Source organism: Battus philenor, unplaced genomic scaffold (genome assembly GCF_028537555.1).
Source record: "Battus philenor isolate CCGP_79_NKW_IND1 unplaced genomic scaffold, ilBatPhil1.0.hap1 SCAF_4, whole genome shotgun sequence".
Taxonomy (NCBI): Eukaryota; Metazoa; Arthropoda; class Insecta; order Lepidoptera; family Papilionidae; genus Battus; species Battus philenor.
In genome coordinates, this window is record NW_027181704.1 from 10,151,561 (window position 1) to 10,168,081 (window position 16,521).

A 16,521-nucleotide genomic window follows, 5' to 3' on the forward strand; every position below is an offset into this window, starting at 1 on the left:
ACGAAATTTTGGTATTTTAAAAAATATTTCATATATTTCAACAATCGTTGTTTCAAAATATCTATTTACTAATATAGCTTAGTTTGTGCCAAATGTATTACTGCACTGTGAAATACACTTGTCATATATTTTTTTACTACATTAAAATCGATAAATGTCTTAATATTTCTCACTGGACCAAGCATCTTTTCCGCGCTTAATATTTCTATGTCACTATTATCCTAAAGTGGCACCTTAAGGTAACAATACCTAAAATATTTTGAAGCAGCGTCACTTTAGATGAAAAATGTAACAAGAGACAAAAGTTTCTTAACATTCGGGAATATAATTTAATCGATCCAAGGATCAAAATAAATAAGTTTGTACCAATATCATTTTTTTTATAATTGTAATGAAAATATGATTTTTTACGAAAATAACCCCACAAATAGTACATGAAAAATATATATGAATGACATATTTATGTGAAAAAGAGCAATAAAACGTGGAGATGAAACAAAAGAAGAAGTAATATTTTATTTACACTATCGTGTAAACATAACCTCAATATTATAACCTGTATATTAATTTGTAATTTTAAATCTGTTAAACATAATTCCTACCTACCTTCTTTCAATATTAAACTATCAAAAGTGCATTTCATAAAGTTCGAATAAAAGGCAAGATACAAAAAACTTAAAAAAAAATTATGAATGGCAATATTAATTTATTAAAATAAAAACAGTAACAAATTTGATTTATAAATGAATTAATGAAATATCCTTAAAGTTATTCTTACAACATTGTAGTTACCAAAAATCACATTTTTATATAGAACGAAATACAACTTAAGCGAAAAAAACATGATTAGGTACAAAGTTATAATAAAACTACTATACAAGTTTGAATTTTCATAAAATTTTCATGAACAAAGACAAATGCAGCTTAAATTTTTTTACATACATTATCTATATAATTAAACTCAAAGGACAAATGTGTTGCTAAGCATAAAATAGTTAAGGGTTCTTATGGTGAAATATACAAAAACTGAAAGGAAAATAGTAAAAGTACTTCTCTAGTGCCAAAGATAACACAGAGTAAATTAAAACATTTGACCTTAGCTGTCAACCATTTGACACCAGTTAAAACCGTAGGTAAACAGAAAGTTTTATGTGCCATAAAGCAATTACAATAAAAAAATAATCTCATAGTTAGTCTTGAGTTTATGAAAAGCGGAAGCCTATTTTGGTAAGCATTATTAGTTATAAAATATATCAATTAATAAAGTAATCACTCTGAATAATGTCGTCTTTACTTATTTTGTCTATTGTATTGCGATAGATCCATGGCGTATGACAGCGCTAAATCGGGAGTTATAAATAAACATAAACTTAAAACTAAACAAATAAACATGGCGTTGAACGGAGGTATGAAGCTTTGTTGAGTAAAAACAGAGTATACGGAACGCGCAGTGTAATGACACTATATCAACACTCCTTTCCTATCTCTGCGCATGTTATACGGCGCAGATAGTGTAGAAGTAACAGAGTTGTTGCTGCCCATGGGATCCTGCTTTGGACGATCCACGCTCGATGCACGCTTATCCTTTGTCATTTGAGCTACCTACGAAAAAATAAATGTGTTTACAATGAGCTTTACTATATATGGACCAAGAAACCAAAAAAAAAGTCGTGTTATGATTATCTTCATTTTATTATTTTGTTACTGATTCTAATGGATAAAGTTTTAATTATATTTTTACTGTAAAACGTTTACTACAACCGCTATTAGCAAAAAGGCAATGAAGGCTTTATATAGGCATCAATAATTTCACATTAAATTACAATTTTTTCTACAACATCCTGTAACCCTGAAAAATAAGTAATAACCATCTCATCACATGTTACACATGGAAAAAAAAACTTTACACCAAATATTGTCTGGAAGAAATAGCAGATTACAATAAAAAGATGTTTTGGTTATTATATATTAATTCTGTATTTCTGTTTCTACAGTCTTGATAAAATTAATTAATACTTACGGCATCATCGATAGCTTTGAATTGCCAGTTCCAGTGGACCCTGTAAAGGAAGGGTCGATGGTCGAAACGGTTGTCATCTGGACTGTACGTCTCCGCGTGGTACGAGGGAGTTAACACTGTCATCTTGTGTCGGTTGATGGCATAACATCGGAAGAAATGTTTCACTTTCTCTGCCACCTACAATTAATAGCGCATTTTTATAATTATACTAAACTGTTTAAGATTATGCTATAATAACTGATTTGCTATAATGTCAGTAATAAATTCTGGAATGTTCTGTACACATATGAAACAAAAAATTATACGTTCTTTAAGAAGTGTTTAGAATATCAATCAATTAAATGTTTTAATAAAAATATATAAAACGTAATATAACAATGTAAAATATCTATAACTAATAAAATTTTGGAATGAATTGTTCTGACTATTGGATTAAGAATTATAGTGTTACCCTTCTGGCACTCTTCTCAAAATGTATGTTCTAAATAACTTTAAACAATTCAAATGGATAATAATGTCAATAAATGAATTAATAAATGTATGTATGTAATAAGTGTATTGTATGGTACCTTAGTATGGTTCTACATGGGGTCATGTCCTGGTTGTAGTTTGTTACTTAATTAAAATATTATGTTACACTAAGGTACAATAAAACGTTCAAAATAAAATCCCATACATAACCATACTTGTTTCATACAAAAATTATCCCTTAGCACCATCTTTCTTTTACAGTGGTGGCATTTAAAAGTCGATTATCATTTAATTGCTGACAAAAGGCTCTTCGAATACCTAATATTGAGATAGTTCAATCCAAAATTGTTCAAGGAAAAAGTCGCAAAGGATCTTAAGGATAAGAATGTTGTACATTTTCCTTATTTACGAAATAGAAATAGAGAAGTCGGATTAACGCCAATGCATTAAAAGAAGATTCTCTTTCTCTTTACGACGCCATTGACCCGGCATCTACACAGTGAACCCGTGGAATGGAAAATGTTAGTTTCACTTTTTTTTAACGAATTGACATTGGACTAAAAGAAGTAGAATTAAAATACCTCCTGCGGCGTGCACTTATTGCTCCACGAGTGAACTAGCTTCTGGTACATGCTGAACGGACCACAATGGTGGGTCTTCCTAAGGCGCCCGAATTCAGAGAGCTCTGCATACGTCATCCCCATGTCTTGTTCGTCCGTTTGTGTGATTTGACCGTCGGCGAGTGGCTCGAGTTCTGCTGTGGGCGGTGCTTGTAGTATCTCCGACAGCGACGGTAAGAAGAACCTTAAAATAAATTATATAGAATCATGAAGCATCACTTCACTTGTATGTTAGTATTAATTGAAAAAGAAGTACCAAACAACTAAAATTTAAGAAAGTTTTTATATTCTGAAAACAATATGCATCATTCAATCTGGAAGGTTATGTTAAGAAACGTGCCAACTGCATAACAAAAAAAGTATGAGGGGATATTCCTAACAGCTCTTATCCATCGGTGTTTCTGGTTAGAGACCCGAATTTATTTCCATGGTTTTCGAAGAAGTGTGTTTGTCAACCGTTTCTTTGTTTTGACAATAGTAAAATAAAATAACTATTAATATATTTGTACAAATGATAATTATTGAATTACTAGAAAATTAATAAAATTAACAAATATTATTACACATTGTATAAAATAATAGATTTGCGGATCGCGCATGCGGATTGCGGATATACAATATTGATCGAAATTAATATCTTATTGATAATCACCTTCATAGTTTTAAACAGTAATCAATTATCAACCACGAAACTCCCTTCCCTTCCAAAATGGGACATTAGTAGTACCCATGCGTGATCGAATAGCAGGAGTGAAATCATCTAATTTATCTTTAAAATTTAATAACAGGTCATGTGATTACGGATAGATCAAATTAATATTCTCTTTATTTTCATTTAGCACTTATTACATTAAAGATTCAGATACTTTTGGGATAAATATTTTTTTCATGAAAATAGAGGGATTTCTTAACGCTCCTTATTTGGTCACATGAAAAATAACAGCGTTCACAAGAGAGCGCCACCGGCCTCTCCAGCAAATTATGATTTCGAAGAATATCAATATAGTTATTATGTAACAAAAAGCGAGATTTGTACAATTACCTATTCTTAGCGTATTGTAAGAAGGATTTCAAATCAGTTTTCGAAATACCCCCTATGGGGTTGACATCAGCACTGGAACAGTCATATTTCGTCATATAGCCCCTTAGAGCTTCGTCCACATTGGAGGAACCCAAAACCAGCAAGCCTCCTGGTCTGCCCCGCGCCCACAGCATTAGCTGAGCGAATAAGTAAGACAGGACCATTCTTAAACGAGCCTGGAAAAAATGTTAAAGTGTTTATTATTCTTCACCTTTTTAATTTTTTGACAAAACATCGAAAGACATCTTATCTAAAGGTACGTTATAAAAAAAAAAATAAAAAGAATGAGGTAAGTATTATTTAAAAGTAACTGCCACAAAAATTATTGGCATTCGCAGAAAAACAGAAAATAAATAATTGAACATATTTCTTCGTTGTTTATTAATTTAATTTCCTAATAACAAACAATTAATCACAAAAAATAATTTTCGGTTTCGTTCTCTGCAAGACTACTAATAATAATATAATTGCTTAAATTTTTATTATAATGATTTATGCTCATGAAAGACATGTTTTTATTTTATCAACCATAACCATTATTTTCGCATTTTTTAAAATTTATTCTTTTCGTAAAGGTCTTTCTCGAGAATCAACGAAAATTTGAATAAAAATAGTCGAGTCATACCCCAAGTTTTGAATTTAGCAACACATAGGTTATTTCGCTTGCAACTGGTTAATATGAAAGTCCCTATTTTCGCTCTAAATGTTTAATTGGTAGAGAAGTCTCAATACCATTAATTCCTTTGTATTATTAATTGTACCTGGATATTCTGCAAAGCGAGGTTCTGTCGAGGACAGCCTCCTTTAGTTCTAAACTTGGGCACTAGGCCGGTAGCAGTTGTGAATATTCCTATAACCGCACTCACTGCCGCGTCGATCACTATCGGAAAGTGGTAGCTGCCGATTTCGCTGGCGAGCTGAAAATAATTAACAAAAATGTATTTACTATCAGCATTTGAATATTATCATCCCCTGCTAAATATATCGCAACTTGTTTTAACTAAAATAAGGAAATACTACCTACTATTTATGTATCAATTTTTCGAGACATGATTCAAACTATTGTCATGCTATGACCATTCTAAAATCAAAAGCAATTATTTGCTAGAAAATTGGTAAAATAAAAAGCTTATTCTCACTAATTTCGGTATCCCAAATAGAAGCATGATTGACGATTCGAAAGTGCTTGTAATAGGCTATTTGAATATTTTGATTTTCGATTTTAATTGTACTTAGTACAAGTGTATAATAAATTATTGATATAGAAATTTTTTTACCACTTCTACTTAATGCCAAAGCTGGCATTCTTGTACTTACGAATAAGATAGTACCTAAATATAAAGATTAAAATATACATAAATTAACCGTTACATATCTCTATTTTATGTTCTATAATCTATTCTTTTCTTGTCTCCTTTATCAGAATACATGAAATATTAAGACTAATTACTAATAAGTGAAAAAAATATAAATAATGAAAAAGAGTCTATTTATAATTAAATTATATATTTTTTTCGCATTTACCTGCAGAGCTCGTTGCTTCGTCTCTTGACTAGAGTTTTCGGTGGCCATATAACACGTGACTAGAAGTCTGTTACACAACTCCATGGGATCCGACGGCGTGTAATCTGACTGGCAAAGTATCTTCCGAACGTCGTATAATACTTGACTTTCTACATCCAAAACCATTATTTCAAAAAGTTAATGTACAAGAACTTCACATTAAATTTTAAGTATTTATTATTCTTTTTATAATGCGTAGCCAAAAATTGTTTACACTTACACACATATAGTAATAAATTACAAACCATTATATAATTGAGAATAAAAGAATATCATTCATACTTAAACTAATCATAACAGAATTAATAAAAGTTTCACAAAGAATAATTAATAAATATAAATTTAAATTATTATACTTTCTAAAACAGAACCAATATTTTCTATAATTTGCAAACAAAATAATAATGGAAATCCACCATAGTTAAACACATGATTCTGCAGTCTTGGTACAGGTAAATTTACGCCTATAGTCGTTCTTCTAATGCAAAGAGGGGTCTCAGGGGACTAATCCTAGGTTGTAGAAAAATTTTTTTGACACCAAAATAGAGAGATAAAGAAATGACGACATATTAATGCTTTTGTACAAATGTTTTAAAACATGAGTGCCCGTCGAATTGAAGTTAAAAAATCACAAATAAAGGCTATTCGTAAATTAATTGATCGTCTAATTAAAATCAGAACAAACCTCCTTTTTGAACGGCGTCACATATCTGTGTGCACATGGAGAATACTATGCAAGCCGTACTTGTAGAATCCACGCCACCACTTAAAGGAAGAAAGAAGCCACCTTGTCCAGATCTTCGAAGGTAATCCCAAAGCCAACACGCTGGACCTAGAAGACATGTTGATTGGTTATAGGTGTAAAGGATTTGAAGGGATGAATGTTTATATCATTTGCTGTCAATTAATGTGTGGTTCGCCCTATCCAAATTGGTTTCAGAAACAATAATTTAAATAAAATATAACAAAAAAAAGGTCTTTTAAAATTCCGACATATTGAAGTCAATTGTTGTTTACTATTTGTCCATGCAGACTTTGTAATGCCAAAAGTTTTTGACCTCTCGCAATCGAAGAGAAAAAAATATATTAATGATATTTCAGACTGTTTGCTCAATACCGGGTGACAAGAAATAGGTGTAAAAACTTTTTGCGGATAAATAAGCTTTATCATATTATTCATCCCTTTTAAGGTGTTACACATGTAATCAATCATCCCATATAAATAAAAGTTAAAAAATTTTAAAAATACTTTAATAAATAAAAAGTAAAGCTTTCTTACCTAACTCAATTTCCTCTTCAGGTGTGAGATACTTCCAATCTATAGGCGGACTTATCGTCAAGTGTATATCTTCATCATCAGATAAAGCGAAGTCCACATTAACACGTGGGAACGGAACGTTAGAAGCTGCCAAGTGCGATCGAGAACGTATTTGTGTGCGGTAAGAACGGATGTCTTCCAGATCGATCGTCGCTGTAACGACTTCCTAAAAAAATTAGTGGTCAATAATCAAAAACTAAATTTGCTGTATACTTCATATATCAGGGGCGGGCAAGCTTCTTGATAATTTATCGCGAGCCTCTATTGTATAAATATTTAATTGGTACATAATAAAGTATCAAATATTGTTTTTTATGGAAATTATATGAACCCTTCACATGAAAGTACAAATTCTGTGTATTGAATTTTGATATTAAAACTATTCGATTTCACTGTTTTGATAACTCTACAATTTAGGAATTGATTATTTGAATAAAATTTTTAAACACATACAGAACAATAATTTTTTTTAAATATAAGGAAGAAATATAATTAAAAGGTTATGAGTCTCGGATATCCGAGAGCCACAAATAATCCTACAAAGAGCCGCAAGTTGTTTTTATATAAAACAGGAATCATTAATGAAACACACATACTTAACAAAAACTTAACATACACACTGTACATTTCATTTTGATCTCCGTTTGTTTTTTTTTTCTTCTTTGGAGTCAAAAAAAAGTCAAAGTCAGAAAATAATGAATTCTTCAAAATGACGTAATTTTTCAATTAATTATAAACATTAACTTTGTTATATAATGTAAAAATATAAAAGTATTGTTTGACAAATAATTTAAGCTCTCAATATTGAGTCATCGTCATTTCAACAGTAAGACCAGTTGCCTGTATCCAGAGTCTTCCGACGTCCTTAATAAGGTCGTCTTTCCGTCTTAATTGGACGTCCAACACTCCCGAACTTCGAGTTGGTGCGGCCTGTTTTGTATATGTAACCCATTCACTGTCACTTCTGGGTCATTCCGCTACTGGTTAATTTCGATTATTGACATTTATAGTATCCTCATTACATTTTATCACGTGGATAAGTTCTAAGCATTGCCCTTTTTCATGTCTAACTGAGCGACTGTGAGCTTACCAACGAGGCCCGGTGTGGAACCACGTCAACATCACTTATAAGCGAATAAGTATTGGGGGAACTCAGAGAAAGTCGTAAGTATGTATGCAGTAGTAGTCTTCGCCGAACGAAATCAGCCCTAAATCTGCTTACGGTGAAGTTTAATTTAAACACCCGAAAAGTCGAGGAAGTGTCTCAGTTTACTGAGAGTTCACCGCATGCGATCCCTAATATTCCAAATTAATGAATACATCTTATTAAAGAATATTATTCAAGACCGGACCGCAACATTCACAAATATATTTTTTCTGGCTATGGTTTATTAACTGTATAATTTCATTTATTTTTATTTTACGTATTACTGTTCTATGTTTTGTTTTGCTTATAATACCTAATGTAAATGATGATATTGTGCGCATTTGTCATTAATATATGTTTTGGCACTTCGGGAAAATATATGGCAACACTTTTAGAAATTTATCAAGATGCGAACGATGACAAAAGGATCGCGTTAAAAACCCTTGTCCGGATTGCACTTCTGGCGCGTTTCGAACGTTGAAAATGTAGAGATTATATGAGAGTATAGAAATTACTTTTAATAGTGTAATATTATTGGCAGTGCGCCTGAAATACCGTTTGTTATCAGTGACCATCTTGATGAATTTCTAAGTGTTGTGGTATATTTAAAAAAAATAAAAATAAAATCAATGTAAACAGCAGATAACGTACCACATCATGTAAAGCAAACTGCAGACCTCTACTGACAATTTCACCATTAACAGCGACACAAGAGCATCCGTTGAAGTAGATTCTCTGACCATCGCATCCTCTAAGATTGCTAAACAGATAAGCTCCACCACTCTTGAACGTCGCACTTTTCACCAAGTCCACAGTGACGTATGCCTTCCTCAATTCCATGTAGCTGCCTGACCCGTTTGATATAATTTCCACTCCATCAAGACTTAAAGGAATATGACGGCTGGAAATTAAAAATACTTTTTTTTAATTGGTTAAAAATCATCTATTTTATTTTTACAATAAAATTTTATTAATAAAAAATTACATCATTATTCTACAAAAAATAAATGTTGTTCTTTGCAATGGAGATCTATTTATCACCTATTGCAAAATTAATTTAATAATATGTCACAATAATTTTTAATTAGCAACTATCACAGAAAAAAATAAGATTCTATTTATAATATAAGTAGTAACTAATAACAACGTCATTTTAAAAATTTAAATTAAAATTGTAATTTACTATAGAACTTGATTTTCATACAAAAATACTTAATAAAAATACTACAACTTAAGGCAATAAGGGATTATGCAGTTAGGTATGAAAGGCGCTAAAAAAATTGTATGTGCTTAAAAATTTATTCAAATATATTAGAGAACATTTTTATTCAACATCTCAGTCATACTTTTTGCAAATAAGAGATATAGGATTTACAGGATATTATAATGCATCAAACTGAAAAACAAAAAGAAAAAAATCAGTACATTTTTTTAATATCCATAAATATAAATAATTAAAAAATGTTTACTATCTGTTGTCCCGACAGATTTTGTTCTACCAGATGTCATTGACCTGTCTCGTATTCATATATTTTTACCGAAAATAAGTTATATATATTTACTCCTTCACACTCATAACCTATCAACATGTATATTAAAAACTATAAGGTTACTTGGAATGAAAACTACTTTTCCAGCAACGTTTTTTTTAAATTATAGTTAGGGGTACGGAAATTTCGTATTTACGAAATAGATGCAAATAAATGCGAAAATTACACATAAATGCGAATAAATGCGAAATGTATGGTAGTGTTCGTATTGATTATTAAATTATTTATTAAATATTTATTAAATTATTATCGTATCGCCCGAGTCGCGACTCGCGTCAATTGCAGTTGCAAATTGCAGTTTTATATCTTAATGATTATTTGGATTACATACTTGACTTTTTTGATGAAGTAGAGAATCCAAATTCTAGTATTCTATTTTTGAAAAAATGTTACGTTGATATAACTTTTAAGCGAAAACTAAAAATTCAAATAACTTTTATCTCTGAGTTCTGCCCCAAAATAATGAAATTGATTGATGAGTTAGAAGGGACAAGTTATCCAATTGCACTCCTGTTATGGAACAAATGAGAGGATTTAAAAGTTTCAGTAAGTTTTCTTTCACATTGGCCAATTGTTTTCTCCATCTGTGGCTGCAAGTTCAACCACATTAAATATAAACGTATTGCTGGAAAGCTTTTCGAAAATTCCTTTTTTCCAAGGATTTCCTCAAAATGAGCTAATTGATGGGTATGCCGCACTTTCATTCTTCGGCCTATTAATATAAATGAAAACTCCAATGTAAGGGGCATATTGTTGGCTGTCAAATGCAACTTCCCTTCCTTTGCTGAAGCAGCATTACAGAGTATTTGGAGTCCAACCAACAGCGTGGACGCTGAACGCTTCTTCAGCATATACAATGATGCCGTAGCAGACCGAAGAACGACGCTTAAGGAGTCAAATGTTGAAATTTCTACAATGTTATCTTTTAATTAATTAAAATTGTTTAATGTTAAGACTTGTACTTTGAAATTTTGTATTTTGTTAAACTTTACTTTCATATTTAGTAATAAAATTACATAACAAGTATTTTTGTTTAATAAATACCTAATTTACACAAATTTTATAATTTCAAAAATATAAATGCGAAATTTATGCAAAATTTTTAAATTTTGAAAATATAAATGCGAAATTGGTGATTTTTTTTTTTGCGAAATTTCCGTACCTCTAATTATAGTAAATGATATACCCTACGAACGTAGGGTTGCAAAAATTTATAAGACTCATTTGAGTGTTCCCCTCCACGGAAATCTTTAGTAAAAGGCGAAAGATTTGTACGTTTTGAAGGGAAACCAGAGTTAGTCAGCATAACATATGGTCTGACTATGTAAGTTGCACGCGAACAAAACGATAGCACGCTTTTTTTCGAGGCAGCGACATCTAGTGTCAAATTTTGAAACCTTGTTGAACTTTACAAAAATCGTATACAAAACTTTACTCAAATTGGAACATTATAATTAAAAAAGTTATCAATAAAGAATATTGTAGGTATGATCTCGTGTATTTGACTACGAGACATTCACAAGTAACTGAAAGAAATTAACTCTAAACGAGCGTCTTCAAATCACCACAAGAAAGTTTTCGTATTATCAGACTACTAAGGACTGTGGTTATATGTTTTAACAAGAGTCATTTTTAAGTCAAACCTGTTTGAATACCGTTTCATTGTGAAAGGAAAACTGTTTTTATAAACGTGAAGTTTTTAGATGTTCTTTTATACTTTTTATTTTATGTGGTGCCTATGCACTGAATATAAACAGTTAAGTCTTGATTTTTGTATAAATCAAAGAATATTACCTGTGAGGATTCCATAATTCTTCGCAAATCTCAAAACCAATACACGTATCTTTGGTCGCGATCACAGCATCTCCGATGGGCACTGTAGTTTGATTTGTAATATTTGTTATCATTCTGGGCAAATAATAATCTTCGACTTGTCTTTCCTGAAAAATATTATATAAAAAGGTTTATATTATGTTTACACGTTGTGATAATTATATTTATAAGTTGATCAAATTACAGCGTTTAGTTTCACTTTAAAATAAAGGACATAACTAAATTAAGGTGCGAGACCTCGGAAGCTGAATTTATACTCTCTCGTTGAGAAGCGATTCCTCGCAAGTCGTAGTAGAAACAGCTGTCGCCTTCATCCAATGTTGTCCTCATCGCCTACGTTTTATTTTACAGATATAAATTCCTAGAATATCGAACATTGGTGTAAATTTATAATTTATTTATTTATTGCTCATTGTATAATATGTATTAATTTCTACAAATTACGATGGCTTATCTGCTGTATATGTAACTAGTTTCTATCACCCAAATACAATAAAAACATGTCATCTATTATATTTTATCTTTATACTTTCACGTTCTTTTTTGTAACGTTTGTCCCAAACTTCTGGCAGCTATTTGCAATCGTTCAGAATAAAAAACCAAACTACGTTTTTCCGAAATTTTTCGTTTAGCCATTTGAATATATATTTGAAAAAAGATTTATACATTTTTCATAATTTTAGCCGTAGAAGTTTCACTGCTAAATATAGGTTTGCCCCGAAGATCTCAAACAGGTCCGTTTGATAAGATATTGATAATAGTTTTTCTTTTTATTAACAAATAACTACTAATAATGCTCGTCAACGTTAAAACCGTAAGTTTTTATGACACATTTGTAAGTTTATTGTAGGTTTCGTAAAAAGTTCCGAGATACGTTAGTACCAAAGTATCTCCCACACGTATTATAGTCAGCATCATTAGAAACAAGAAGTGAAAAATCAGAGCTAATTATGCGAAATTAAGCTTACCTTAGTCCAACAAGAGAACCATCTAGTTTCTCTATAGTTTCCATCTTCACACAACATCATCTTTGGTCGTATCAATAGAATCTTCTTGTTAAAGAACGCAACCCGACAGTTATATGAAACGTTTCTATGCTGGACGGGCATTCCAACATCTATGAGCATATCTTTACATGTTGCGGACTTCAGCAGTTCACCCAAGACTTGCCAACTATGAAGGTATGTATCTGATTCATGAAAATGATCTTCGCAGCTGTAACCACTGTAAATAATATAATATCCAGATAAATATAAAGTTATAATTAGAATAAAAAATCATCGCTGGAAGATTTTAGAAGAATGTTAAAGAATAATCAAACACTGGTGTGGCAACGGTAAACAATTTTTGTTAATTTTTCGTTTAGTGTACTCATATACTTAAATGAATTTTTTTTTTCATTTTATAGACCTACCTATATCATAACACTAAAATATCTTAAGTAGCAATAACACCCAATCTATAATTATTTCGTGGATTCACCACCCCAATGCCAGTTCAATACCATTGTAGGAACCGAGTACGATTCACGGGGCTGACGACCCACGCAGTAGGTTTTATGAGGCCTTGCAATGCTATAAGGTTCACCTTTACCGACCTGATTCCTCTATCTACCTGACCAAAATTTTAAATGATCCTACCAATGCGGCTTTGGAATATCGTTAGTCAGAAGTTAACTGATTTTCGCTCTTGACAGACCTCATTCCTAGCGGTAGCCCAACGGTAAAGGACATAGGCTTTCGATCGTAAGTTTCGGGTTCGATTCCCGGGATTTTATATAAATTATACAAAGTATACGTAGTTACGTTAGTTTTTTTTCCACTATATACTAACAAGTTTCCAGAGGATGGCCAGCAACATCCTGAGTGTACCACAATACCATACAGCGTCCAAACTGCTTGCCAAGCGAAGCGATTTCGGTATACTTCTTTGATATTTTTGAGAGAGACCAATGTCTTGCAGTGGGCGCCTATGCGCTGACGACGAGAGATATTTCGCTGTTCTAACTCTCGTTCTTATCTCGACCGCAAACAAATTAACTATAAATTAAATCCTAGTCACTTCGTTGACTAGTCATAATACTTACTAGCTCACCTTAGCGGTATCGTCTTTAGGTAAATTGATATTCCATGGAACAATAAGTTCTATTAATACACCATGTTTGAATATTCTTGAAAACAGGGAAACATCCGGTTTAGAAGAAGTCACAACCACATTTTCAGCGAATCTATATTATTTCATATACGTGTCCATCGTTAGTGTTCAATCAAGAACTTGAGCTACTTCCAAGATAGAATAAGAACATTTTTTATATTTTTAATTATTTAGCATATTTTAACATAAATAAATAATACGAAAAAAGAGTAATAATATGTGTTGGTAATCATTAACGAACGATAAATAAGCATGTTACAATAGAAACTATATTAAGAATTAGGGATGATGATAAATTAAAATACCATATTTCCAATTCAGGACCAGTTCGATATAATGCACCCAATTCTTTCGCTTCCTGCACCGACTGTAATATCCTACTTAAGTTTCCTTCGAAATCCAAGGCCCACTGGTTCAAAGTGCAGACAGCTACTACAACTTTACGACCCATATTTATTTATCTGAAACATACAAGAGAAGTCAATTGTAAAAATGTCGGGACAACAGCGTGAAAAATTAGGAATTTGGTTTTTCTGTTCAATACACCGTTAGATGTGACGCCAAACAAAATTTACGTCCTATGTTTAATTAGGAACAAAAATAAACCTGAGATCGCTACCTAACGGGAAGACAGGTAAAACTGAAAGGTGAATTGCGTCAAAAATGAGAAATTTGGTTTTCCTTCAGACGCAACGCAGTCCTGACACCGAAACATGTGCTCGTATGTCGGGACAACGGGACAAACGGCAAAAGCAGGCAGAGTACAAAACATCATAGCCGTTCGAAATCCAATCGGCCTTGTCGGAATCGAGGTCAGCTCGTGCATCACAAGGGTCGCCAACCCCCGATCATTCTAAATATTACCGTTCCTAGAGATACTTCTGACACTTCTCCCAGCGATAACAATTTCCGAAGTGGTAGTAATGTTAGTCAGATAATAGAAAATGACTAAGTCAAGTTTCTTCCTGGGCACTCTTGAGTCGGAATTCTAAAGGGATATTATGAGTCACAGCCCAAGGAAAGGTCCTTTCGAGGGAGCCCTTTTTCCTGTTACTCCATGGGGCTTTAAAACGACCTAAGCTCTTGACAGCTTTCTAATTCTGTGAAACTGTGGTGGCCCGTACTGAGGCATATAGTGAATTTACTTAAGTACATCCCTAAGGGATGCAGATGTCGTGCAAACAATATTGTATCACAAAACTCAGTACAGCACAGTTATCGACAGGCGTCGCTTATTATCAAGTAAACTAGATATTCTGCATTTCTTAACACTTTTTAGTGTATTATACACTTTATAGTGTACATATTAAATATTTAATTGCTCCGGCTAAGTGGTCCTGTGGTGAAGTAGAAGTGGTCATTGACGAAAACGTAAATACAATATAGTTTCCTACGAATGAAACACGATTCATCAACAACATTTTTTTTTTATTTTATGCGTTCCCCTTGTTTGGCGTGGGACAGAGACGTTACAATTTCGGGTAATATGTTTTTCTGATATATTTTTTTAACAACATTTGTCCTCTTTCCTCCTTCACAGTATCTTTCATTCTTGCATTCTTTCTTTCATCCATCATAAAAAAAATCACTACATAAGCATCATTGTCATTTCACCATCGCCTTTTATCTTTCTTCTCCATTCCCAAAGTATCACAGAATTTTTCTCACATTATTGTTTTTTAGTTTTGTGTTTTGACTTCTGTATCTTACATTTTATTATATTCTGCAACTAATTTATTATTATTCATCTTTAGTACTTTTTATCTATTCATAAATATTTTTACATTCCTGAAGTCTTACGCAGCATTTAAAAAAAATCAAAAGTACCAGCAAATATACAGTAGAGTTTATCTTTACTACTGAAAACTAATTCTGAATGTACTTAGGCCTCATAGTAAGAAAGGTAGGTATTGCGTAGAAATGTAGTAGGAAATTCATTGATAGGTACAATAAAAATTGCTTAAGTGGAAATCGATCCGTGGCAACCCGTGCCAGGATCGGGGCAATCACCCCAACTGTCCGTCGTGCTTTCGCGACCCTATTACAAACTGTATGAATAATGAAAATCGAAACCGTATTTAAAAGAGTAATGTCAAATGCATTCGTTAAATTGTATTAATTACGTTTTTTTATTGACAGCAAATGATAAAATACACCTTTAACCAATCACCTGTATAATAATAGATTTGTTTGTTTGTCCGTGTCTTTTTTAAGGAAATAATAATTATCCAATGTGGCACGAAATAAACAAGTTATAGTACGACCGGAACCGTTACATACAAGTACAGTACAGAGCTTCAGGTCGGATTACATTATTACGTTGTCATCATAAAGCCTACCAATAATTTAAAAAAACCGGCTGTAAAGATAATGTTGACTATAACAAAGGACGTTAAAACTATATAATACAACTAATTTAAATAAATTTAAAAATTAAAAAAATGAAAATCATTACTATGTTTGATGAAAACCAAGTTCATTCTTACAATGGTTTGTGTTCTTTACAAAAACACATCGTGAAGGTAAATTGTATAAAACGCTAGTAACATTAGTATATAATTTACATTTAAAATCCATTTATAAGAACCAACTGCTAGCATATAGATATAAAACTAAACTATTATCAATGACCTATATACATGTATTTACTGACTAAATTTATAGCAGAATCTTTCGTTAACGCAAAACACGAGAACGGTTTAACCAATTCCGCTGATTTTTTTATACATTCCTTAAAATTCGGAGAAGGTTCTGATGCATAGAA

At 31.9% G+C, this 16,521-nt stretch overlaps 1 protein-coding gene and 1 non-coding gene across 2 annotated transcripts in view; both read right to left on the bottom strand.

Annotated features, from left to right (window-relative positions):
• Positions 1 to 972: 972 nt before the first annotated feature.
• Positions 973 to 16,521, bottom strand: part of Nadsyn (NAD synthetase) — a 31,518-nt gene continuing 15,969 nt past the window's right edge. Inside the window, exons 2-13 of the mRNA XM_068771620.1 lie at positions 14,063 to 14,218; positions 12,572 to 12,827; positions 11,565 to 11,710; positions 8,872 to 9,121; positions 7,035 to 7,239; positions 6,441 to 6,587; positions 5,717 to 5,865; positions 4,954 to 5,109; positions 4,154 to 4,368; positions 3,073 to 3,295; positions 2,021 to 2,197; positions 973 to 1,602 (exon numbers count right to left, since the gene is read on the bottom strand). Coding sequence (XP_068627721.1) covers positions 1,462 to 1,602; positions 2,021 to 2,197; positions 3,073 to 3,295; positions 4,154 to 4,368; positions 4,954 to 5,109; positions 5,717 to 5,865; positions 6,441 to 6,587; positions 7,035 to 7,239; positions 8,872 to 9,121; positions 11,565 to 11,710; positions 12,572 to 12,827; positions 14,063 to 14,208 — 2,211 coding nt within the window. The 5' untranslated portion in view covers positions 14,209 to 14,218 and the 3' untranslated portion in view covers positions 973 to 1,461. The remainder of the gene's footprint in view (positions 1,603 to 2,020; positions 2,198 to 3,072; positions 3,296 to 4,153; positions 4,369 to 4,953; positions 5,110 to 5,716; positions 5,866 to 6,440; positions 6,588 to 7,034; positions 7,240 to 8,871; positions 9,122 to 11,564; positions 11,711 to 12,571; positions 12,828 to 14,062; positions 14,219 to 16,521) is intronic.
• On the bottom strand, positions 10,955 to 11,068 carry LOC137929064 (U5 spliceosomal RNA). The gene has a single exon (XR_011108670.1). It is a non-coding gene; the product is annotated as a U5 spliceosomal RNA (small nuclear RNA).